The 27,762-nt window shown below is 40.4% G+C and overlaps 1 protein-coding gene across 5 annotated transcripts in view; it reads right to left on the bottom strand.

Annotated features, from left to right (window-relative positions):
• LOC126204396 (protein bric-a-brac 1-like) overlaps window positions 1-27,762 on the bottom strand; it is a 224,459-nt gene that overhangs the window by 182,005 nt on the left and 14,692 nt on the right. For 4 of the 5 annotated variants that reach the window (XM_049938766.1, XM_049938765.1, XM_049938768.1 and 1 more), the window contains exons 2-4: window positions 25,514-25,853; window positions 9,294-9,590; window positions 4,845-4,955 (exon numbers count right to left, since the gene is read on the bottom strand). In XM_049938766.1, coding sequence (XP_049794723.1) covers window positions 4,845-4,955; window positions 9,294-9,590; window positions 25,514-25,789 — 684 coding nt within the window. In that variant the 5' untranslated portion in view covers window positions 25,790-25,853. Of the gene's footprint in view, window positions 1-4,844; window positions 4,956-9,293; window positions 9,591-25,513; window positions 25,995-27,762 lie in introns of those variants that run through there. The other variant, XM_049938767.1, reaches the window with a different exon arrangement.

The raw sequence follows: 27,762 nt of genomic DNA on the forward strand, positions 1-27,762 counted from the left end.
GCGGTTCAGAAAGTAACCTCCGATTGGTCACAGTGCGGGTTGTTGGGGGAGTAGCGACGCCACCTGTGCGTTCACGCACTCAACAGGTCAGTCGGCATCAAGCCGTGGTCGAGTGAACGTCGTACCTGCGCTAGTTTAGTTTTTGTGGCAGTTTGAAATGTGTGCTGCAATAGAAAACCCCGCCAAATGTGAAGTGCGTGCTGTCATAAGGTTTTTTACAGCCAAAGGATATTCTGCTGCAGCTATTCATCGTGAGCTTTGTGCCGTGTACGGACCAAGAGTTTTGAGTGAAGGAGTTGTCCGTGAATGGGTACGTTTATTTAAAAGTGGACGAGAAAACGTTCATGATGAAGAGAGGAGTGGTAGACCATCATTGGTGACTGACGAACTCTTTCAGACAGTTGATGCAAAAGTTCATGAAAATCGACGTTTATCAATGTCGGAGTTGTCTACTGGTTTTCCACAGATTTCTAAGACTCTCTTGTACGAGATAGTGACAGCAAGATTGGGTTACCGTAAGTTCTGTGCACGATGGGTGCCCAAAATTCTTACCGACCACCACAAAACTCAAAGAATGGCCTCTGCATTAGACTTTCTGTCACGTTATGAGGACGAAGGAGAACCATTGTTAAACAGAATCGTGACCGGTGACGAAACCTGGATTAAGTACGTGAACCCTGAGACAAAAGAACAATCAAAGATGTGTGCACATTCAATTTCGCCTACCAAACCAAGAAAAGCCTCGCAATATTTTTCTGCCAGAAAACTGATGGCAACGGTGTTTTGGGATGCCAAAGGGGTGTTGTTGGTTGAATTCATGGAACGTGGTACGACCATTAATCAAGACGTGTACTGTGAAACAATAAAAAAGTTACGACGGGCTATACAGAACAAACGCCGTGGTATGCTGACTTCCGGTATCTTTTTTTTGCACGAAAACGCCCGTCCTCACTCTGCTCGCAGAACAACAGCCCTTCTTGAGTCCTTCAAGTGGGACGTTATCAACCATCCACCTTACAGCCCAGACCTGGCGCCAAGTGATTGTCACCTCTTCATGCATTTGAAGAAATGGCTCGGGTCACAGCGGTTTGATGACGACGAAGAGCTCAAAGATGCGGTCACAGGCTGGCTCCAGGCACAAGCGGGTGATTTTTATGCAGAAGGAATTTCAAAGCTTGTGAAGAGATACGATAAGTGCCTCAATCGCTATGGAGACTATGTAGAAAAATAGTGCAAAGATGTAGTTGTAAGATGTATATATTAAAATATTTTTATTTAACTTGGTGTATTTTTTTAAATCAACCGGAGGTTACTTTCTGAACGGCCCTCGTATGTACAGTAATACTGGGAAAGGTTTGTACAGTAACTAATTTCAGACAAGTGGTTAATTGTTGTTGAGCTCACAGAAAAAGCCAAATTTGTCATAGGAGAAACTCACGTAGAGAAACCTTATGAAGCAGTTGACGCTTTGTCTACCACAGGAAGCTGGCAAGGATTTCAGTTAAAGACATTGAGCTGAAGAAGCTAATGAATATAGCAACCAATTAGTTTGCTTATTATGGCGTGTGAGTGGGGACTCAAAGCAGAATCTACTCAACTACTTACAGCAATAAATACCACAGGAGAGTTTTAAGTTTGAAGGGATTTTATGAAAACTGACGTCCACTCCTGAGTTTGTTTTGTTTCTCATTATAAATTAATAGTGCTACTGTGGAAACAATGGAAGACAGAATTTGAAATGAGGGCTGAACCTTTGAGAATGTTAGTTACGGTGTCTAGTTAGCACAACATATTGTATACGCATTTTTAACGTAGGCAAAAGATAAATGTATGAGGCCTGTTAAAAAATGCTGAAACTTTGTCCACAACATTTTTTCTGCGCTTTACCTTTTACTTATTATACATGGTCTCCTTCAAAATACTCTCTCCTGCAATTCATACACCACTCCCAATCTCATTTTCACTTCTGGAAGCAGTTTTGGTACGCCTCTTACTGGATCGCGAGAAGCGCCATCTGCAAATTTTCTTTTATCTCGTCTAGCATTGCAAATATTTGTCCTTGCAATGGGGCTTTCAAGTTTGGAAATACAAAAGAAGTCCATAGGGGCCAGGTCTGGAAATTACGAATGATGAGGCAGCACAGTGATTTCATTTTCTGTTTTAATTTTTTGTGCTACAGTCACACACCAATTGGGTGCAGGTGCGTTACCTTGATGCAAGAGCCATGAATTATCTCGCCACATTTCAGGTGTCGCAACATGTCCTGATATACCATCAATTAACAGTTTGTCCCTGTGGCATGAATTCATGATGAACTAATCCTTCAAAGTCAATGAAAACTATCAGCATGGCTTTGGCATTTGACCTTATCTGACTAGCTTTTTTGTTCTTTAAGAACCTTTCTATACCCACTGTGAAGATTGAACTTTGGTCTCAACTCATAATCGTAGACCCACACATCACCAGTTAGAATTGTCTTAAGGAACATCCCCTTCTGATTTGCATGATCGAAGAGATCTTCACAGATTGTGAGGCAATGGTGGTCTTCACTCATGACAAACTTGGCGGCAACATGATGCATTCCAAGATACTGTGTCAGGATTTCATGAGATGATCTAACTCTAACATTACATTCTTCTGCAATTTCTCAGTCAGTCAGTCTTCGATTGATACGCGCAATTTCGCTGACATTCCTGACATCAACATCATCAGTAGTTGTAGAAGGGCATCCTGAACAAGGGTCATCTCTAACTTCCATGAAGCCATTTTTAAACTGTGTAAACCATCCATTACACTGAGTACACCTTCAGCACTCATCACTGTAGGCTTTCTGCATAATTTGGTGTGTCTCTGTGAAGGTTTTCGTAAGTTTCACATAAAATTTAATGCAGATGCATTTTTCCTCTAACTCTAACATCTCGAAAATCGCAAACTGTGCGACACAATGTTCTACACAATATAGCACTGAATAATAACTAACAGACAACAATGAAACTTCCGGCAGTTACACATTAAACACAGGCATGTGCAGGGATGCCAAGCACATTTCGCTGCAACACACCACTATCGGGAAATTACCAATGTCCCGGAATTTTTTGAACGGCCCTTGTATTAAATTTCCTTCTTCATCTAGACTGAAAATTATATTGTTTTTCTTTTAACATGTGATGGCATAGTTAATTAAGGTTGTGCCTTGCAGGAATAAATCAAAACACTATTACTTGTAATTGTGATAATGTTCCAGACTAAAATTAAAATATTTTAAGAATTCCATGTTACAATAACACACATGGAAGGTCATTCAATGAAATCTTTAATGCAAAATGTCATTGTCACTGTAAAATATTTGAACTTGTAATCAAAGCTGTCACTTTCGTAGGTGGTATATAATGATGTGTACGAGGACGACTATGTAACAGATTGATTTAAGGGAGGGTCTGCCTTGAGCAAACACAATTTTTATCTTTTCTTTTATTTCCCAGATATGTTTTGCTGAAGTTTCAGCATCATCAGTGGGCCTTTATTCTCTTTCTTGCTACCAAATGCTGTGGTTTTCCTGGATTTGTATTTTTTTATTGCAGTTGTTTTCTTTCAGTCTTATTTTTTCTGGTTTTTGCATTATCTTCAATGTGAAGATCTGCACTAAGTTACCCGTATGGTAATTAACATCCATCATTACATTGATGACCTATTAGCTGCCATATGATGACAAAAATAGAACCTGAGGTTCATGATTGGATTCCCCGTTAAGTTTATTAAGTGCAGTTCTTCACAGTGGAATGGGAAACTAGAAAAAAATTAGAAACTTTGAAAGAATACAACTGCAATAAGAGAACACACAAATCCAGAGAAACCACAGTATTTTATAAGAAGAAAGATAATAGGAGCCCACTGATGATGTCGAAACTTCAGTAAAACATATCTGGGAAACGAACAAAAAGTTAAAAATTGTATTTTGCTCAAGGCGGACCCTCACTAAAAACAAATTTATTTGTAAGCAAACACAAACAACAGAGCTCCAACCTCAAGGCTATGTAATGTTCCAAAATCAAATCATATTTCACACTACCTTTAGTACAGATACAGCTAATGGAAGATACTAATGGGTTTGATACATTTTTAGGCAATTTGTTCATAAATATTTTCTGTCCAATTCTCACATGGAGTATGAAGCATTGTCAGGGTATTGCCACTAAGAATATGACAACAATGTTCCCTGAGCAGAGAGCAAAGTCATTTCTTGGTCACTGGCAGATGAGATTATATATAAGTACTGAAATTAAACCTAACACAGCATCTCATGAAAAGAAGTATAATTAATTGCATCACAAGCAGCCAGTTACACTTATTAATGACAAATTACAATGTACAGGAGAGGAATGGACGTTAGAGGCCTTTTTTAACTGAAGTATCAATCTACGACTCATGTTGAGTGAACCTGAAATATATAACGGAAATAGCTGTGTATATGCAAGAATATGTCCAATTGTAACTGTACACAAAACAACGTCTCAATACGTCGTCCTAGTCAAGTTGGAAACATTAAGTTGGTGAATAACTAAAAAAAAGCATATTAATAACTCTAGGCAATCCTACTCAACTATACTACAAAACCAAATTTCAAGCTCTGCTGTATAATCACCCGTCAGATGTTCCAATCAAATCTTATCAACATTAGCAAACAACAAGCAAAGTTTAAAATATTTGCTACTGTAGGAGTCTGAATTAAAAGCTGTTGTTTTCCAAGGCTGCTAACACATGACAACACTGTTCCAGGTGCTTTAATTAATATCCATCATTAAAGTGATGACCTATAAGCTGACATAGAATCTCAAAAATAGTACCTGAGGTTCATGATTGGCGTAATGATCATCTTGTCTCTCATCATCAACTTCTGTTTCTGCAAAGTTATCGTCCGTGTCTGGCTCTTGCTTTATGTCTTGTTTTATGTCCTTCTGTAAAGAAACAAACAAAAATACTTGACTATAACAATGAAGCAATCAGTAAGTGAACAACACACAAGCCACCACTACCATAGGCTTCTGCCAAGAGAACTGGCAACATAATAGCTTACATTTCTATGTTTACATGAACAGTGTATCACAGCTCGAAAAGTGGAATGGCTAATTTAGAGCTTGATTGAACTTTTTATGAATATACTTGCTATGTAATAACATAATCTAAAGTACACTCCTGAAATTGAAATAAGAACACCGTGAATTCATTGTCCCAGGAAGGGGAAACTTTATTGACACATTCCTGGGGTCAAATACATCACATGATCGCACTGACAGAACCACAGGCACATAGACACAGGCAACAGAGCATGCACAATGCCGGCACTAGTACAGTGTATATCCACCTCTCGCAGCAATGCAGGCTGCTATTCTCCCATGGAGACGATCGTAGAGATGCTGGATGTAGTCCTGTGGAACGGCTTGCCATGCCATTTCCACCTGGCGCCTCAGTTGGACCAGCGTTCGTGCTGGACGTGCAGACCGCGTGAGACGACGCTTCATCCAGTCCCAAACATGCTCAATGGGGGACAGATCCGGAGATCTTGCTGGCCAGGGTAGTTGACTTACACCTTCTAGAGCACGTTGGGTGGCACGGGATACATGCGGACGTGCATTGTCCTGTTGGAACAGCAAGTTCCCTTGCCGGTCTAGGAATGGTAGAACGATGGGTTCGATGACGGTTTGGACGTACCGTGCACTATTCAGTGTCCCCTCGACGATCACCAGTGGTGTACGGCCAGTGTAGGAGATCGCTCCCCACACCATGATGCCGGGTGTTGGCCCTGTGTGCCTCGGTCGTATGCAGTCCTGATTGTGGCGCTCACCTGCACGGCGCCAAACACGCATACGACCATCATTGGCACCAAGGCAGAAGCGACTCTCATCGCTGAAGACGACACGTCTCCATTCGTCCCTCCATTCACACCTGTCGCGACACCACTGGAGGCGGGCTGCACGATGTTGGGGCGTGAGCGGAAGACGGCCTAACGGTGTGCGGGACCGTAGCCCAGCTTCATGGAGACGGTTGCGAATGGTCCTCGCCGATACCCCAGGAGCAACAGTGTCCCTAATTTGCTGGGAAGTGGCGGTGCGGTCCCCTACGGCACTGCGTAGGATCCTACGGTCTTGGCGTGCATCCGTGCGTCGCTGCGGTCCGGTCCCAGGTCGACGGGCACGTGCAACTTCCGCCGACCACTGGCGACAACATCGATGTACTGTGGAGACCTCACGCCCCACGTGTTGAGCAATTCGGCGGTACGTCCACCCGGCCTCCCGCATGCCCACTATACGCCCTCCCTCAAAGTCCGTCAACTGCACATACGGTTCACGTCCACGCTGTCGCGGCATGCTACCAGTGTTAAAGACTGCGATGGAGCTCCGTATGCCACGGCAAACTGGCTGACACTGACGGTGGCGGTGCACAAATGCTGCGCAGCTAGCGCCATTCGACGGCCAACACCCCGGTTCCTGGTGTGTCCGCTGTGCCGTGCGTGTGATCATTGCTTGTACAGCCCTCTCGCAGTGTCCGGAGCAAGTATGGTGGGTCTGACACACCGGTGTCAATGTGTTCTTTTTTCCATTTCCAGGAGTGTATTTGGATTACTGACATCAATAAATCAACATTAATTGTGAACCTCAATTCTCTGCAGTAAAAATTAACATCAATACTGTTGACAGCATGTTCATGTCCTTGATTTAGTTCTGTCATGTTATTTTAACCTGATTTGTTGGTGAGGGTCTGTTTGTTTACAATATCTGTTAACAGCACATTTAATTGCTCTTTCTGAATTCTGAAAAATTTCTTCCTATTCTCTGATAATACACATGCTTCTAAGGGTGGTTGATTCTCAACTGACTGTTCTTTTCCTTTATTGTTATTACACACACACACACACATACACACACACACACACACACACACACACAAAACTATGCATGCCTATCCAAAAAACTGAAGTAATATCTCATCATGCAAGTTCAGTTTCAGACCAGGTAAATTTATTACAATCCTCAAATATAAAGACATTTTATTTTTACATACCAGGCGTGCAACATATTAGTTTCCTAGAAAATAAAGAATTGGTGATTTCATTCCATTTCGGATATGTTTCAGGATGCTAATTGGGAAATTTGTCATGTGGTATCAAGCTTGTGCTCAGATCAGTTAGCTCCCAGGCATGTCGGTGAGAAACCCACTTCTCGCGATATCTTTTATTCTTTGGCAGGAGAATGTAAGTTGTCTTGAAATTTGTATAATGTTATACAAAATATAATAAATTTTATTGTTAACGAGGAGATAACGATGTGACTCTGAACTTTGGGAGACATGTTTGATCTTCAGTGAACATTACGAATGTGCGTGTTTTTCTTGGTGTTTCCTGCAAAATACGTTATCTGCTTTTAGGGAGTTTGAAAAGGAGAAAGTGAAAAAATATGTTATACAGTCATTATGATATGTGTGTGTGTGTGTGTGTGTGTGTGTGTGTGTGTGTGTGTGTGTATTTTGATGAAGGCCTTGCTGGCCACAAGCTTATTTGTGACAGTATTTTTGTTGTGCTTACCTGCACAGCTCACCATCTCCGCTATATTGTGAGTAGCAACTTTCCTTTTCAAAATATTATTACATTCCATCCTGGACTTTCCACTGTCTGATGATTCTAATTTTTAGGGTTCTACTGAATCCACCTAGTCCGAAATGGATCCTGTCATGAGCTTTGACCCAGATGTTTTTTGGAAACTGAGGTGCAGTGACCTAAAATCTTTCACAAGAGTTACTTTCTAAGCAAGTCTGACCAGGCCGTCATAACTTATCGAAATCAGTGAGTTGTGGAGTCTGGTCTCTACCTTGCTTATGATATGACAGAATTAACTTATGAAGACTTTAACAGTGAATAGAAGATGAATGAACATTTCATTTCCAAAGTCAGGTCAACTTCTGTTTAGCTTTATTGCACAAAATGCAAAAACAACTGACTTAAGGCCCACCCTGTACATGGATGTTGTGTCAAATTACAACAGTTCATAACTGGTGGTAAAATGTATCTAAATCAGGTCGTTTCGAGTACTTACAAGCAACACACAAAATTTGCTTCTGTTCAGGGTCACCTGTCTGATACTAAATTAGTTTGTTAGTTACTTTTATGTTCCATGGTTCATTTTGTGCATTAAATCATCAAGATGTGGGATGAGTCATTTTACATTCATATTGCAAATTAATTTTTATATCTATTTATACTCTAAGCATCACCATATAATTAATCCCCCCCCCTAAAAAAATGAAAACAAGACATACAGGTTGAGTTAGCAATTCCTACCCACCACCTTTTACACATTACAAACATAGAAATTCTTCTACGGAATAGAAGGAGTTGTCAAAGAGAAACTTTTCCAATTCGTTTTCAAATTTTACCTTGCTGTATGTCAAACATTTTATATCACTGCAGATCTAACTGAATTTCATAATAATTTTCTGATGATCTTATACACCTAAATGTGTGTATAAAAATTAACAGCTGCATAACCAACAGAAGATCTTGAATTCTCATTTTTCATCTTGCACATTCATGTAATATTTAGATATATGATAAAAGCCTGAATTTGCAACACTGCAATAACAATAGTGATCAAAAGACCATGGAAAATCTACTACAATATACTGTATAGGAGTCTTACATCAGTAAAAGCTCATACAAGACTGTTCAGGATAATATCATCTGGCTTTCACAACTCATCAAAGATAACACTTACCAAATAACTGCCCAAACAGCACATTCTTCCATGTATAGCAGAGCTACCACTCATCTATCAGATCTCATATCAGTAAGAGGTACAGTACACCAATGCGTATCATGGAACCTCATGAGGAGTTTAAAGCAAGGATAAGAGTGAGTGTGAGTGTGTGTGTGTGTGTGTGTGTGTGTGTGTGTGTGTGTGTGGTGGGTGGGGGGGGGTGGGGGGGGGGGGGAGAGGGTTGAAATACACACAGTAATGTAAAACAGGTGAGAGGAACACTGGCTGGGAAGTGAGTGATGTGATATTCTGCACAGTATCCAACTTGACATTTATATACAGATGTGGGTCAAAGTAAAACTTTCTAAAAGCATCTGTTCAAAATATCCTCTCCACTTCATCTATCATGAAAACTCTCAACAGACTTATTGCATTGACTGCATGTTGCATATACTAATACAGCTCAAACTGGCGAGAAATATGATTTGTCTCTCAAATGATGGAAACAAAATGCAATATCACAATATTATCTGGCTTTCCACTCACCTTCTCACATGCAGCAGCACCATTGCTACTCCTTTCTCTCTCTGTCAGTCCACTGTCTAGCACTGGACCAGTTCCTCCACTGTCATCCTCATCCGCTGACCTACGAGGCCTCTTTGCTGGTGGTGAGTCCCGGTCACTTGGTGTTGCAGTTGACACAGACCCAGAATCCTGGGGAGGATTGGAACGAGGCACAGCTGCTGCTGTTGAAGTTGACTGATCAGACCCACACAGCCCCCGTATCTGCAATGCTTCGGCTGCCTCCAATAGTGAATTCAATTCATCCTGACTCACATTCACCTGGGGAAAAATATCAAATATGTTGATTGCAGCTTACCTGAAGTTTAACGTTGGCCAAATATTATTACTAACAAAAAAGTTTTTGAAAAGCGATTTTTTTAACTTAAGGAATATCAGCTTTCATGTCTACAAATAGCAGTATCACTGCAAAAGCACTTGAGAATACAGAAAAATACCAACCTTCCAAAACAGAAGTGTGTGCCTTCCTACCAGAGAAAACAGTAACAGCCAAGCTACAACTAATGTGGAAAGCATTTATGTGGATCACCATAAAACTGCAAATTACTTAGTCTGGACGGTTATGACAACACCTTGAGATAAAGTCTATGATTGGGCAAATAATACATATTCAGAAATTAAATGAGCTTTGGCATCCACAAATAAGAGCACTACCACAAATGTCACATAAAATCCACCACATGCTACCACCCTTCAGAGTCATAAATGGAAGAAAAAAAGAGGCATAACAATATAGAAGACCCTCTGTAATCATACAGGAAACTGGGAGTTTCAAGTAAAAACAGCAAGAAATTGAAGTTTTCTTGTGATATAACAGGTGAGATACTGAAAGAAGTTTACAGTTCAATGCCTCACTAAAGAAGGGAGTCAATCTCATGCAGAAAGAAGACAAAAATTATAAGGGGAAGGAAAAAAGTGGGAGGGGGTGGGAATTAGCTGGTAAGGCAGTATAGGAGACCCACTAGCAGTACCCTACAAAGAGCCTACGATCAGAGGACCTAGTATTGGTATCAAATAGTGATATACAGCAGGAAATTGAATGCAGCAAAGAATAAGTGAGATGATGCTGGATCACACCAAAATCTATTTCGTCAAGTGACAGGAAGATTTGGATGTGACAGGAAGATTTGGATGTAACAGCCACTCAATACCATTCGAGAAGAGGCACACGTTCAAGCTGAATTAATAACTAGAAAGGATATAGGCTAAGTCCTCTCATAGTCACGATTCTAGCATTTATCTTAATCGATTTAGGGTAATCGCAGGTGAATTAATAAGTTACAAATTGTTAACTTCTTACTGTACTTCAAGAGAGATTAAAAAAATAGCAGACACTGATCACATTACAGTAAAACACAAACCTAATAATTAATAGTATAAAATTTTGCAGAACTTGAAGGCTGAAATGAAAAACAAAATTCACTCTTTCGTGAGTCAGTCTTGTTTTCAATATCGGCATCAGATAGTTTCTGGATGCTGACAGGTGATTCAAGTACTTTCAAAAATGTGGCTACAGAACTTCATTCCAATAACTTCAAGTAATGCTATAATTTGAAAACAGATTAACTGAAACTGTACTTCTGTAAGTTCACAGATATTTTCCATGACAACATATACTACAGTCTTGTGCATAAATTTCTTGCCACCAAGTTGTGTCACATCTATGACATAATTATAATTGATTCAATTGTTTGAGATCAAGTCCTTATGAACTTCACAAATTATTTGGCTAAATGTGTGATGTCCAGAAAAGAGTGGTCTTTGGCACTTTCCATTTGTCAATGTATGGGATCATTTTTCAAATTTTTCCACTCAAATCTTTGAGATGGAACAAAATGAGGCAATAAAAAAATCTTCTACAATTGCGATTTTTAATATCTTCTCTTAATATCACATCTTCTATTGCAAAATCGTTGTATTCCAATGATTGAGCAACATTTTCCAAAGCAACTCCACTATCACCACAACGCAGCAACAGAAGCAGAGGCCAAAACTGCTCACAGTAGCAGCAGAAATAATGGCAGTAGAAGTTACCTGTTTCATGATACTGCCTTAAGATTGTACATCCATCTGCTTGCTTTTTTCATGTACTATATCTTTTGCACGTTTCTCTCTTCAGTTATCCAGTTACTCTTGAAATTCTACTTTCAACACTTTCTCTTTCAAAAATAGATCTTCCGATTTTTATTGTAAACTACTTTTCTGAAAGTTATTTGTTGTCCCACAACAAGTAAATGAGTAAAGAAAAATTCATTCATCTCTTGTATTCCCAGTTTTTCTGTATTTTATCATAACTCAGTCTTTGCATTGTCTTGGTTGTTTCCCGATAATTTTCCACCTGATATTTTCATCTTATCTAATTATAGTTCAATGCTAGGTATTCACTTGACCAAAAGCTTCTGTTTTTACTACTTTCCTACAGTTCCTAATTTTTGTGACATTTTCTGCTTCTAATACTCTAAACACCACCAGTATTTTCTCTCCATTTTTAAGTGTTTCCATTTCCTCCCCACTTAGTCACTTCTCCAAAGATTTCTGGCAGATATTCCAACTTTCTTTCTTTCTTTGGTTTCAGGCCATAACCATTAATTTAAAAAAATTCATATTTAATGTTAATTACAGATTTCACTTTTTTCCAGTAGAGATTTTCAGGCCTTGATAAAGACCATCACTAGGTGTTCTTAAATTATAATAAACATTACTGACTTCACTGAATTGTCTTATAATTTCATTCCACTTTTTAATGCTGTTCAAGGTGACTGATTAGTCTGACATGCATTTAATTTTATTTCATGAATATGATTTAATTTATATCAGATATCGAAGTCTCTAACCTAAAGTTGTGTTTACAAAAAAACAACAAGCAGTGGAAAAAAATAAAAACAATCAGTTCATTCTTGTGTTGTCCTGACAGAATCAGCCCACACAAAATATGCTTGTGAGGTGTTTCATGTGATGGATGGTGCCTTTCGATACATATCGTCAACAAAATGTCTAAATTTCAATTTTATGTGCCCCTGCAGCAACCTCAAACTAGTCTGGCTCAATATTTAGTGTAAGGACATTTACTGACCATTAAATTAAATCACAATGATTGTCATGATACACATGTAGTAAATGTATTGCAATGCACTTTCCAGTCTTAAAAGAGATTTCTTTAAAAACTACTCAAATATCCTTTTGCATCATTTCAAAGGTTCAGCTGGTATGGGGCTGTCACAGCTGGCACTGGTACATTTCAGGATTTTAACTGTTTCATTATATGGGAGGGTGACTGCCACTACATCATTTCAGATGTAAACAAATGAAAATACTGCTATTACTGCCATCCAAACATTATTATTAAATTACTCATTGTTACTTTCACCACTACTCTCAAACAAGTTGTGGGGATGCGGCAGGATCTTCAGCAACTGCCAACATACTGACAGCTGCAGTCCTGCAAAGAGTCTTAACATGTTACATGTATATCTAAAATAGTTATTTTTGTTTCATATATGATGACCTCTACTGTTCTTATCTTTTATTCAGCATGCCAATATAACTTTTTCATTCATAATGAACTGTACAGTCCTTCCATCTTCCTGCGCCACTTCATTACCATTCTTCATAACCTGACAGGTATTTATAAGCATTTCAGAGGGCAGAGCTCTAAGCTGCACTAGACACTACAAAAGTTATTTCAAAAATTTTGTGGCCACAAAAATAATCTTATGCCAAATGGTGCAACAGGGTATAAGTACACCAATAGCTTCGCATGAATACATGCGAACTATTTTGTAATAGCCACATATCACCATTTTTATTCTTCCAACTGAACAAAAATCTTGCACAGCTATGTAGTGTAGTTAACAGCTTTATAGTTTCCAATGTAGTACCAGTGTCTCAAAACATTACATATTGTTTTACATAATTTTCCATAATATTATGTTTCACGTGAAATCTCTGTTTCAGCTATTTCTTGCTCCACTGACAGTTAAGATATTTTGGAGCAAACGACCAGAACAGGAGAAGGTGGGGACATGAAAGAAAAACAGCAAGGAAGATGGAACAGACAGCTACATTCGATATTCCTCCTGACAGAACAGCAAAGGGAGAATAGTTTAAGCATACAGTACACCTTCTTCATTGTAGGGAAAAATACTGTTGGCTAATGTTCTTTTTACCATGAGATCAATGGGAACTGAGCACAAGATCAGATTCAGGGAGGTAGTCAGCTGTGTTCTCTTTCAAGGATGCATTTGTCATAAATGACTTAAGGAAAACACAAAATCTTGGTGGCTGGAGAGAGACTTGAAGCATGATTCTCCCTAATGTGATTGAGTCCACTGTTTTAACCACTGCCACCATAGTGTTGTACACATCTTAAAGTAATATATCTAAATATGAACAACTATTCCAAAATAGAATTTGTGAGCAGAAAGTTGAGAAATTACTTTTCTCTATTTATTTTCAACAGTAATACACTGCTTGTGAAAAAAAGAAGCATCTCAAAGACACAGTCAGAAGTCTATTGTGATTTCGTGCACATACATACCACAGATGGTTACGTAAAGGATTAGAGCTGCAGTTCTTTGTGACAAGTAGTGGTTGGCTATAATTAAAGTGCAGCCACTCACGGAGGTCCAGTGTGGGCTGTAATTATCGTATTGCAGTGAACCTTAGTAGTTATGCTAAAGTGTTAAAGCGGAATCAGTTTATACTGGAAAACAAATTAGTTCCAACTCTGGCCACCAGGTGCAAATCCATGACATCTACACTATCATTTGACTAGCCATAACATGAGTGAACAGTATGGCTATCAAGAAGAGATACCATCCGTTGTTAGTGAAACTATTTTATGTGAACGGCAGCAGTTATAGTACTGCATTGAGAGTGTCGCCGACTGAAAGGCTGGACGAGAGGCCTGCTGCCATTAAACTGTTTAAGAAGATGATAATGAAATTAAAAAACACGAGTGAGCTAGCTGTGGCACCTAGAAGAGCAAGGTGTCCTATACCAGTGGAAGTTATTCGTGAGGTTACTTTTGTAACTGATCATGCAGCAAGTGCCCTGGCTAATGGTAGTGCTTGTGCAGTGTCACAAGAACTGACAATTCCATGGTCAACAGTACGTAAAGTTTTACAGTCTAATTTACACTGGTATCCATACAAGACTCAGGCAGTGCAGCAGCTGAAACCTCATGATCCACAGCAACATTCTGACTTTCCTCTTCAGTTTCTGGCATGGATCAAAGCTGACAAAATGTGGCCAGGCAACATTTTATGGAGTGACAAGGCATGTTTTACACCACAGGGTGTAGTGAACACACAAAACTGCCAAATCTGGGGTACTGTTAAAGTGCCTGTTGTGCATGAAGGGCACTGCAGATGCTGTGCACGACTGTGGGGTGGATTCACAAGCAACTTTATTCACCATCCATTTTCTTTGAAGAGAATATACCCATAGGGCCTGTCAGGTGCGCTGCGACATCTGCACATTATAGAGACGTTCTTGTACAGCATGTGATTCTTGCTTTGGAAGAGTCAACTGTGTGATAACCACTCTCTCCATGCAAGATGGGGCACCGCCTCATGTCACTTGCCCACTGGGAGATCTGCTTAATGCAAACTTCCACAAACATGTTATCTCCTGAGGGTTTCAGATGCCTGGGCTGCAAGATCGCCTGATCTGAATCCATGCGCCTTTTGGCTCTGGGTTTATCTCAAATAAAGTGTTTACCAGGGACATGTCCAGTCTCTACCTGATGAGTGGTGAAGTATACAGCAACACTTTGCTCACATTCCAACAGAACAGCTGTACACAACTGTTGATCATGTTGTTTTATGGACCGAACATCTCATCGTCACTGCTCATATTGAACAAATTGTGTGATCAGTAGCTAATAATAAAATCAACAGTATGTCTCTCTCACTTGCCTGACCTTTTTCCTCCCACATTCTATTCGTAATCCATGTATGGAAACATTCCCATATGTTTTTGTTGCATTCATAGTGTCAGATTTGCAGCTGGAGGCCAAAATTAGAACTAATTATTTTTCCTGTTTAAATCAGTTCTGCAGTAACACATTGGCATATCTACTAAGTTTCGCTGCCATACGATAATTACAGCCCACACTGGACCTCAGTGAGTAGCTGCGCTTTTAATTATAATCACCTTATAGAACGGCCACCAGTGTGCATTAGCACTGATTGTGTTTAGTTGTCGTTACAATACTTGGTAGGGTATATTAGGGGTGTGAACAGTGTTAGATGTTAAATGATCAATGAGGGACACCAGAGATGCCACACCTGAGCCTCATTGTGGGTGCCCATTTGCCATCATCGTCGAATCTTGCAATATCCAGATTTGTGGGGCATTCAGATGTGGTATGGCACTGCATGCGAATGTGAGAGCAGGCATACTCATCATCCAGCTTCCAAATGACCACATCTGGCCCTCACAAGGGAGAATTACCTTATTGGGCACCAGGCACATCATGAAACATTGTGTATTATCCTGCACCATTGGTTGGAGACTAACAGCAGCTGAAGCAGGGATTTAACACCCCACATGTATGCTATCATTTACACCACAACACAAATGGCTGTGTTTAGAAAGGAGCCTGACCGGCAAACATGGACTGCTGTGAATGGCATCACACTGCCTTCAATGACAAAATCATAGTTCTGCACTATCCCAGCTGACCATCATCCGTCAGTACATCAGCGACCTGGGAAAAATTCGCATTCTTGCAAAGTTTTGAAAAGGCACAGCTCTGTTTCTCAAGCCTCTTAGTGTGGGAAACTATCAGGTGCGACTTCAGGTCACATATGGTGTTGCAGAACAGTATATCACGGATGTCCTGGGTCCTCATGTGTTACCTCTCTCATGCATGTCCCATAGTGCTCGTTTTCAACACGTAAATGCTTGTCCACACACAGCATAACTATGAGCTATCTGCACGATGTTGAGGTACTACCGCAGTCCATAAGTTCCACAGTTCTGTCCCCAACAGAACGTGTGAGGCCAGCTCTGGTGTCAATACCACAATATCAGTGCCAGTATCCTGGATATCAAGAACAGCAGCTTGTCTCACAAGAAAACAGCTGTTTTATGACAACCAAATCATTTCATGCATCCAAGCCACAGAGGGTGCAATGTCACACTGATAACAGGGCTCGTACTGCCAGGTTCTTTGCTGAAGTAACATCATATGTCCCCACAACCCACAGTCTCATTCCATTTTCAACTTGCCTTCTGCATGCCATGCTTCCCCCCCTCCCCCCCCCCCCCCTCTCTCTCTCTCTCTCTCTCTCTCTCTCTCTCTCTCTCTCTCTCTCTCTCTCTCTCTCTCGCAGGCAGGTAGGCAGTGTATTTTGACCACTTTTGCTGTTTAAAAGCGTAAGTATTGATGCTAAAGAAACTAAAACTTCTTTCCATAGAAGCCAAAGGTGTATGTACTTCTGTGATTGTAACGTCTCTCTCTTTAACACAAGTAATTTCCTCTTGAAGCATTTAACTTCACACTGATGTACATAAAACCACTTCCACTCACAATTACAAAAACTTATGCATCCAAAAACTCAACTTGTGCACAAAGAAGTTGCAGGCAAAGTAAAAACTGAGATAGATCCATAGACAATTGAACACTTTTGCTACAAGTGATCATGTGTGTTTCCTCAGTTTCTTGAAAGGAACTATATTCTTCAAATAAGCTGAGTCCTAGTTTCTGATTCTAACTGCACTTAAACTAAACATATGTACAGTTGGTGTGAATACTACGCATTTTTTACTAAAATCTGAGTGAGGTGACATACGCAAATTTCTTATGGATACCAAATCATTGATTCTCCATTCCTTCCCAGTGCAGAGGATGGATCATTTAAGCTGTTACACTCACATATTACCAGAATTGTTTACACTTTTATCATTCCTTATACAAGAGATGAATTGAAAGAAAGTTTTTCTCAATTGAAATATAGACACTCTTAGTAGCAATTTTAACTATAGATATGTTGATAATTTTTCCATATGAAACCACAGTAACTTCTGCTGCTAAAATTTTAAATCAAAGAGATGAAAGTCAACATTTACATCGACCGACATCTGATAAGTGATTTCAAAGAAATTATAGTATCTAGAACACGCGACTTCTAGGAGTGGCCCTAGAATAGACAGAATCTGGACAAAGACCACTTGGAAGACCATGAACAAGATGAAAAGGCCAAGTGAAGGATAATGTGTACTAATGGGGACTGCAGTGGGAGGAGGTGCTGAACCATAGACTGGGAGAAAAGCGAAGTTCAAAAGAGGCTATAAACAACCAGCTTAAGCAGAACGTTTCAGAAGGAGGAAGAAGAAGAATTCTGTTTTTAACAAAAATTAAATGCTGCACTATGCCAAATTCTGTGCTTTCATTTGCAAAGAAGAAAGTGCATATCATTTGACAGAGATACAATACCTCTCCATATAATGAAGTGATAATTTCTGAAGGACTAAGAGAAGATATACAAGGGCTATCCAGAATGCAGCTTCCATTAGGGTATAAATAAAATACTTGAAGGGCCAAAGAAAATGTATCAGAAACATCCATATAAACTGAAACCTTCCTATTAATTTTCTTACATTATGTTTTAAGCATTGTTAATGATTTGCACATAGACACCAGCTATTGGAATGTAACTAGACAACTGACAGTGCATACAGTATGTGTTTTGCATGCGGCCTTGTAATGTCTATCTGGAACAAGCTATTGCTTAGTGTATAGATTATGCCACATGTTCTCAAAATTTGTGAGTGCAGTCTTCTGCCAGTACTGCTTTTTCAATTGACTCCAGTGTGTTTAAAGATTTGCAGCACATGTAAACAATTTCTGTGCTTTTTTCCACACCATAGCTCTCAACGACTGTAATTGTGCCAGTCTTTACTCCGTAGACAAACAACAGTCCCAACAGATGTGATGAATGCAAATTTTGCAGTATTTAAAATAAGCTCTCTAGTAATTCTTTTTCTAGTTTCCAATTTAGAACCATGTCTGGACTGTAAGGTGGATGTCCAAAATGTCTCATTCAAACTGAGGCAACAATTCATTTTTTTGCCAGTGTCACCAAACGTTGTAGTGAAAATAATGTGACACTGGAACACAAAAGAGTATGCTACTTGTTTTGGATAGCTCTTCTCAGTTTTCTTACTGTATAACAGTACGCTCCAGAATCAACTGTTTCCATGTTCCATAAAATCCACAAAGAAGATTCCTTTACCATCCCGAGATAAGGTAGCCATAACCAATCTAGCTGAAAAAAAGTTTAATGTGCCGCCGTAAGCCCCCCCCCCCCCCCCCCATTTTTGTCTGACCAGGCAGTATGACCCCACACAACTGAGTATTGTTTCTATTGTTCACAAAGAAAATCAATGGCTCACAACCAGTCACTGTTTTGTTCAGTAGGCTTCTCCTTTCACATCACAACAAAAAAAGTCTAGAGAAGAAGTCATCTATTGAATTTAGAGGTTGTGAGGAAAGAATTACAAAACTCAACATATACAGAATTTGAGTGTCTGTAATTTTAGTCTCACACAAAACACTTCAAGTAATCTGCAGGAAATTGGCCTACAGCTGAGATACTGTGGAAGTCTGATTTCACTTTGCTGTAGTAGTTGTTGCTGCCTCCAAGTTTCTGTACCATTTCATTACTGACCACAGACATATGGTCACTTTTCTTTTCATCATGAATAGCCCTGCTCTTAAACAAATGACACCACAGATGCACAACACCTATAATAATCATGTTCAGTTTGTCCACAGTACAGTTTTCACGACTATCAGTAGCTCTGAGATTTAAAAATTGTACTGCAAAACAGATTTGACATTTTTTTCAAATTCAATGCTGATTTTGAATGGCTACTCTAGGTAAATAAAAAGCATTGTGGCTTTCTTACTATTTCAGCTCCCAACACGCTGATCAACTGTGAGTCAGTGTAGCAACTGTTCTGTCCCCTCACCACTTCTTATGCTACATGAAAACTGCAACTTTTTACTGAACATCCCTCACATTTCTACATATTTGGCTGAGATGGAGATTACACTCTTCTCCATACTAAAGAAATACTTACGGCCAATAGGAATAATCATAAACATGTTCACTGCCAGCTTTACAATGTCGAAGACCATCAATGTCTTTCACTAACACACCTAACTGAAGCAGCCAAGCCAAACATCTGTAACTGCCATTGAGTTACTCACGATAATTATTGTCATAAAAGCTGTGAGCTCTCGAACCTGGCCAATCAGGGACTGCCCATGAATTTATACGCCTGTAACCCAAAACATATAAAGTTAACAGGTTAAACATTTTGTTTGAAAATCATCATGTGGGTGGGGAGGGGAAAGTTGGGGGGGGGGGAGAGAATGAATAACAAATGAAGGAAACATTTCCTTCAAGAAGTTTTTCAAGGCTGTGGACCTGTTCCATCTAAATCGTTAGTGGGTCTACCACAATCTGCATTTCAGAAAATCCAAGCAACAAGGATGCAGGTTTTATGTATTGTAAGACTGGAGTAAAATATCCTTTTAATAACCAGGTAATTGGATGAGGAGCCCAAGTTTCGATTAGACGCGAAATATAGGACGGCCTTCTCAAAAGAAGCATTTAGAGACACAAGAAAAACTGAATATGGATGGACAGATGGAGACTTGAACCATTCTCCTTTCAACTGCTTGCTAACCACTGAAACAACTCACTCTGCCTTCCAACTGAAGCACAAGCTATGCAAATAATACTGTTGTTTCTTAAGAGCAACACGAATGTCTCATCCTTTAGCACTGGAAACACAGAATAGATATTTTATAGAGTGATACCAATGGTTAATATTGGTGCATATACAACAATGTTTATGTCCAGTGCTGGGAATAAAACTCCAAGTCGTCATGTTTTGGCAACAATCTATGTACTGAGATCATAACTTAAAGCACATTTAGAAGGCACTTAGACAGCCATGGAAATAAAGCAAAGAGCAATTAAAGTGTCAAAATGTATGGCTAACTGGGAAAGTGTTATTTCAATTATGCTTGGCAAATCTGAAATCTAACTAATTTAATAAATATAGCTAACATAGTTTTATAAGGTTACTTGTAGACATTCCCTTCAAATATCGAGTGAATGGCTGATGCATCAGCACAAGAAGTCAACCTCACTGGACTTGCTTCCAAATTTCACACCATTTTATTGTATGGTGAAGTTTAGCAAAATTTTCTTAATTGAGGTTTTCAATAGTCTTCAAAGAACAGTTGTTTACCTTCAGGTCACATACATATACAAGTGGGCTCACATTTAACTTACTGTTGTATGGAAACTGCTAGGAACCCCAAGTAATCTCGATAACTCCACAGTCACTTCACTAAACGAAGTGTGTAAATCATGGTGGAAAACTCATCAGCTTCAATAGTAGTTTATAGTAATTAATTCACAACAAATGGTTGGGCAAACTCTTCACTGAACATAATGAATTCTGTGATGCCTATTTATATATACCTTCCCATAGGCAGTCTACTGATCCTATGTTACAACTTCTCTGTCAGTTTTTCATGGCTCTTTACTCTTAAAAGCCGGCATGCAGGAACGCCTCTATGCTGCTGCTGCTCATCCACTTCCAATACATTTAAGATACAATAACAATGTCAAACCACAAACACTGTTTGTAGGCGTGCACACACACACACACACACACACACACACACACACACACACACACACACACACACAGAGAGAGAGAGAGAGAGAGAGAGAGAGAGAGAGAGAGAGAGATGGTTGGTGGGTTGGTTTAAAAGCAGGAGAAGGGACCAAACTACGAGGTCATCGGTCCCTTGTTCGTAATAAAACAATGCTACAAGTGTGAGAATAAAATGGACGAAACATAACACAAAACGGAAAAGAAGGAAAAGCAACAAGAATGAAGGGAAGACAACGAACACTAAAAGGAACAAAAGAGGACAGCAAACAACAGAGATGCTAGAAACAGAAGAGAGTAAAACATGAAAGCAGATTACAGTGGCTGGCCAACCACGAGAATAAAAAGGGAAAGCCAGCCACTCTACAACACATTAAAGCCTCCATCCTAAAAGCACTAGGGAGGAGGAACAGAGGGACAAAGGACATGCACTAAAAACTACATAGAAGTATAAAATCCGCTCTCACGGATGAAATTTAAAACTGAAGCTGCTGTAAAGGCATTGTCGCCAAACCACGAAGCCAGGGTGCTAGAAAAGTTAAAAGTCTGCCGCAGAGCAACTAAAAGTGGGCAGTCCAGCAAGAGGTGCATGACTGCCATTTGGGAGCCACAGCGAAGCTGAGGTGGGTCGTGACGGAGTAGGTAACCATGCGTTAGCCACGTATGGCTAATGTGGAGCCGGCAGAGGACAACTCATTCCCTGGAAGAGGCCTGCATGGAAGACTTCCACACATTCATAGCCTCCTTAATGACACGCAGTTTGTTGTGCGTGCTGTTATGCCTTTCAGTCTCCCAAAGCCAGAAAACCCTGCGGTGTTAGACAGAACGCAGGTCAGCTTCGGAGATGCCTATCTCCAGAAGGAGTTTCCGCGTCGCCTGTTTGGCCAACCTGTTGGCAAGTTCGTTGCCGGGGATTCCGATGTGTCCTGGGGTCCACACAAACACCACAGAACGGCGGGACTGTTCCAGGGCATAGATGGACTCCTGAATGGATGCTACCAGAGGGTGGCGAGGGCAGCACTGGTTGACAGCTAGTAGGCTGCTCAATGAGTCAGTACACAAGAGAAATGACACGCCAGGGCACGAGCGGATGTACTCAAGAACATGAGATATGTCCACCAGCTCTGCAGTGAAAACACTGCAGCCAACTGGCAAGGAGTGCTGTACAATATGTCCTCCATGAACAAATGCGAAGCCTATGTGACCATCAGCCATAATAAATAAATAAATAAATAAATAAATAAATAAACCACTTCAGAGCCCCAGAACACATCAAGAAACAAGAGGAAGTGACAGTGGAGAACAGCCAGGTTAACGGAGTCCTTAGGGCCATGCAAAAGGTCCAGACAAAGCTGCAGCCGAGGCGTACACCATGTAGGCAAACGTGAACGGACCGCAAGTAGAGGTGGTACAGGGAAGGACTCCAGTTTGGGAGAGAAGGGACTGCACGGAAACTGCAGTCGTTAGCCCTGATCTGGGCCGCCAATACGGGAGATGGACTGCCACTGGCGGGAAAAGGAGGCGGTAATTTGGATGCTCAGGGGAACTATGAATGTTTGCTCCGTAACTGGTGAGCAGTTACGCACTTCTGATCTGCAGTGGAGGGACACCAGCCTCCACCAGTACACTGGTCACCAGACTCATTCTAAAAGCTCCTGTCGCTAATTGAACCTCACAGTGGTGCACAGGGTCGAGTAAATGCAATGCTGAAGGCGCTGCCGAACCATAAACCACACTCCCATAGTCAATTCGGGATTGAACAAGGGCTCTGTAGAGCAGCAGCAGTGTACACTGATCTGCACCCCAACTGGTGTTGTTCAGGCAACAGGGGGCATTGAGGTGCTGCCAGCACTTCTGCTTAAGCTGACGAAGACGAAGGAGCCAAGTCAATCGTGCTTCGAAAACCAGTCCTAGGAATTGATATGTCTCCACTACAGTGGATCGCCATTAAGGTGAAGTGTGGGTTCTGGATGAATGGTACGACGCCGACAGAAGTGCATGACACACGACTTTGCGGCTGAAAACTGGAAGCTGTGGGCTAGAGCCCATGCCTGTGCCTTGTGGATGGCTCCCTGGAGGCGCTGCTCAGCAACAACAGTACTGGAGCAGCAGTACGAAATGCAGAAGTCATCTGCATACAGAGAAGGTGAGAAGGAGGGCCCGACAGCTGCTGCTAAACCGTTAAGGGCCACTAAAAATAGAGAGACACTCAATAAAAAGCCCTGTGGGACTCCATTCTCCTGAATATGGATGGAACTATGGGAGTCACCAACTCGGACATGGAAACTTCGGAGCAACAGGAAGTTTTGGTTAAAAATCATGAGTGGTCTCCAAAGACCCCACTCATACAATGTGGCAAGGATATGATGTCGCCAAGTCGTGTCTTATGCTTTACGTAAGTCAAAAAAGACAACAAGCAGGTGTTGCCATCTGGAAAAGGCTGTTCGGATGACTGACTCGATGGAGAGGGAGAGGGAGAGGGGGAGAGAGAGAGAGAGAGAGAGAGAGAGAGAGAGAGAGAGAGAGAGAGAGAGAGAGAGAGAGAGATCATGCTTCAAACGACTTCTCATATGATGTATCCTGCAGAGGCAGTTGGTGTAGCAAGCCTACTGCTTGCTGATTGTAGTATAAATCACTCTTCTGTTTCATACTAAATATCAATTCCTGGAGTGGCTGTTGCTTCTGTTTAATTATTCTACAAATTATTTTTCTTAATATTGTATTTCAGTTGTTTTCTCTTCTTTAGCTCTGATTTACCTTGAAATACTTGAAAATCACATCCAGATTATCTGAAACATCTTCTAACAAAAACTGCTAGCTTTGTTATATCTCCTCCTCCTCCTCCTCCTCCTCCTCCAAGTTATGATGAGAAGCATGATTATATTCTCCATTTCAAAATCTGAGTGACCTAATGATTGGATTCACAATTTTGACTCATTACTAGATTTTATATAGCATTAGAACACTAAATTTTCTGGTAGGTGGAATCCTGCTTTTGAATTCATCCTGTTTCTGTAACAGCTTTCATTAGTAACTAAGGCTATGACTTCTTTTGGATCTGCAAAAAGCCAAAAACCATGGTGAGCCTTTCCTATCCTTCACCATCTTCGGCCCTCGCATGACAGACTAATGTAATATGGTATCACTGTGCAACAGGATGTCTTTTGCACAGAATTGTTGAACGTTAGTACGTATGACCAATTTTTCTTAGAATGCAATGTAATATACCCTCTTTACAAATTGGTTTTGTCATTTACACATGAACATTCAATTCACTAGATACCTTTTCTCCGATTTCACACCAGTCATTGTCAAAGTGACACAAGCAACTCAAACCACACATAATCTTTGATTAATACATCGAACATACCGTTTACATGAAAAGTACAGAATATGGCTCAAATTCAGACTGAGTTAATAGAATTTCATGTGTACTCTGGATTAGCACCCAAGACCATGGCTTACTTTGTAACTGAATTTAAGCGTGGTCGAAGAGCACAAGATCTGGCATGTATTTTACACCTGATAGAGGAGGTTCTTTTCTAAACAAATGGTTGACAAAGTTTGTGACACTGTGACAGAAGGCAACCATATAAAAACAAGTGTGTGTCAAATAGTAGGCATCAAGAAGTTCATAATGCCCTATATGAAGGTCCAGATAGAAAGAAGCCAACGCATTTGTTGACTCCACATCATTAAAGCTTCAAAAAGGAAGTTTCCAAATCGTGAATAGGGAAAATCAAAAGCACATTCTGAAGGACTTCTGGTGCTGTTATGTAGCTTTAGAAGAAATCATGATCCACCACTACACTCAGAACAGCCTAGTGCTGGCGTGAAAGTCCAACGAGAGGGGAAAATGAGCAGAAGTCTGTCAACAGGAAAAGTGCAACTGACTTAGTTAGGGCTGTCATGTTACCATCAAGAGTGGTATTTGAAAATGTGTGAACTAGTAACCAGCTCTTTAGCAGGAACAATACCCTTTGAATTGAATCAAAAGGTGCTCTCATACCAGAACAAGGCACCTGTTCAGTAGCTCACATGGTCATAATCAACAAACACATGCTTCCAATGGGCTCCAACCATGAAGTAAATTAATTACCAAATTGTACGAAATTGTCTTTGAAAGATGAGGAAAACAGTAAATAATTCCATAATTGTGAATTTATTTTCTTTATCCATTTTTTTGCACGAGTTCATTTGTGTTTACCATCACACATTGATTACTATCTACAAAATATGTATCCACTTCAGTCAACGGGACTTGGTACTGCAGCTGTGACACCAAATCTTTTTTACTAATGGCACTAAGCCACAGCAATCCTCCCTTTCTGTCTACTGAATACACACTGCTCCTAATGGCACAGTGACTTGCAGTAAATGTCACTATGAATTTTTTTTTCCTTTTAAGTATGCTATCTCCCTAATAGTACGTAAGAGCAAAAAACACTTTCTACCACAAAGTAAGAAAAAGTACTTACCTCCCCCTTGTACATAAAATCAACAAGTGCCTGCACCTCCCAGTGTTTCATGTCCTTCATGAATATGATTGGATGTTGACACGGATTGTTCACAAGCATCTTTTCGAAATATGTGCTGCATGCTGACAGCACGACTTTGTGACACTTTATCATCCGACCTTCACACGCAAGAGTGAGGTCGACAAAGTGTTCCGAGGAAAGAAGTCGTGGGAACACATTTTGCAAGTTAGTGGTATAACTATTCCACTTCACACAAAACTGCTGAGATGCAAGCATGATACTGAAAGCCTCCAGCTACGCGGTCAGTGATGACAGGGACAGGGCCAGTATAGACAATCACCTGTAACAATGAACATAATTCTTGATACCAGCCTGTAATCATTTAACAGCATAAATTGCTTTATAAAATTACTAATGATGCTATACGACAATGTGATGGGCATAAAACAGGTAACACAAAATTTAGGATCCCAAATGTGGAGCCCTCATTTTTCTTCATTCACTGGTCTGTTCAGTTAGTAGATAACCCAGAGTCAAAGCAGTTACTAAAAAACACACACACAAAATATCTTGGAGCACATCATGGTATATACTTCATAGCATCACCTACCATTTCAAAGAAACATGACAAAACCAAAATCTTACATATATAACTTTTGTTCTTTGCATCCTCCTATGAAATGAAGGACAGATCAAATTTTAAAATGTTTCCATTCATTAATATCTTATATACACTGACGGAGAAAAAAATCACAACACCATGAAGAAGATGAGCAAGGTAGATAAAGTTGGAAGGCATGTTTCTGCAACTGAAAGATGATGTCTATTCAAACTAAGTGCCAGTCACGAATATGTGGACCTAGTAGCACCACTATCAGGATGGAAATCAGATTTGTTTTAAATAGACTTGGTAATGTTAGTAAGTGGTAGTTACCTTTGAGATTGAACATAGTGAGGTGATATTCTAGAGAGACTTTAAGATGAAGAAGATGCCATTATCAACAGTTCACCGAGTTTGAAGCAGGTTGTGTAATACGGCTACAAGAATCTCTATGTTACTTTCATAATATTGCAAAAAGACTGCAGGAATATAGCCACTGCACACGATCACTGGCAATGGCAGTAACAGGAGTGTAGGGTCGCAAGAGTGGGCACCAGATGGCCATGTGTCACTACCAAGAGGGAAGACCATCCATCGTGTTCACCGTATATCTCTGGGGCAACGTACTGTGCCTACAGCAGTCATTCAAGCAGCAGTTACAAATCTGTTATATCACGGATAACTTGGAGAGAGAGGCCCTGTAGTGTGCATTCCATTGACCTCAGACCACCATCATTTGCAACTTCAGTGGTGTCCACTGAGAACTCACTAGAGGGTGGTGTGGAGGTCTGTTGTGTTTTCTGATGAAAGTCAGTTCTGCCTCAGTGCCACTTATGGCTATGTGTTAAGAGACCAGCTGAGCACCTGCAACCCACCTGTCTGTGGCCTAGACAAACTGGACCAACACCTGGAGTTGAATCTGTGGTGCAATTTCACATGGCAGCAGGAGAAATCTCTGGGTTATCCCACGCATTCTGACTATAAATGTGTATGTTAGTCTGGTGATTCGACCTGTGTTGCTGCCATTCATGGACAACATTCCCGTTAGTGTTTTCCAATAGGAGAATATACGCCCACATACCGGTGTTGTAATCCAAAATGATCTACAGAGTGTCAACATGTTGCTTTGGATCACTCGATTACCAGATCTGTCTCCTATCGAGAGAGACAATGTGTGAGACAACATCGGACGGAAACTCCAGCGTCATCAACAACCAGCATTAACCATCCCTGTACTGGCTGGCTGACCAAGTGAAACAGGCATGGAACTCCATCCCACAAACTGACACTCATTCAGCACTTGTACAACACAACGCATGCACATTTGCATGCATGCATTCAACATTCTGGCTGTTACACCAGTTATTAATGTACCAGGCTTTCTTAATTGCAGTAGCTTCCCTCCACTGTGAACTTGGAACATTAATTGCTTAAACATGTTACCTGGACAAATGAAATGTACTCCCAAAAATGGATTACTCTACATTAATTATTTCTTGAAGTTGGGGCTGTTTCCATCAGTGTATAATAATTCATGATAAATCACTCACAAAGAGACCTTTTTTTACACCTTCTGCATACCTGTGAATGTTTGACAGCTTAAATTCAATAGGAGCAAGATGATGATATAATCCTAATGGAATAAAAA

This window comes from Schistocerca nitens, chromosome 9, assembly GCF_023898315.1.
Source record: "Schistocerca nitens isolate TAMUIC-IGC-003100 chromosome 9, iqSchNite1.1, whole genome shotgun sequence".
Classification (NCBI taxonomy): Eukaryota; Metazoa; Arthropoda; class Insecta; order Orthoptera; family Acrididae; genus Schistocerca; species Schistocerca nitens.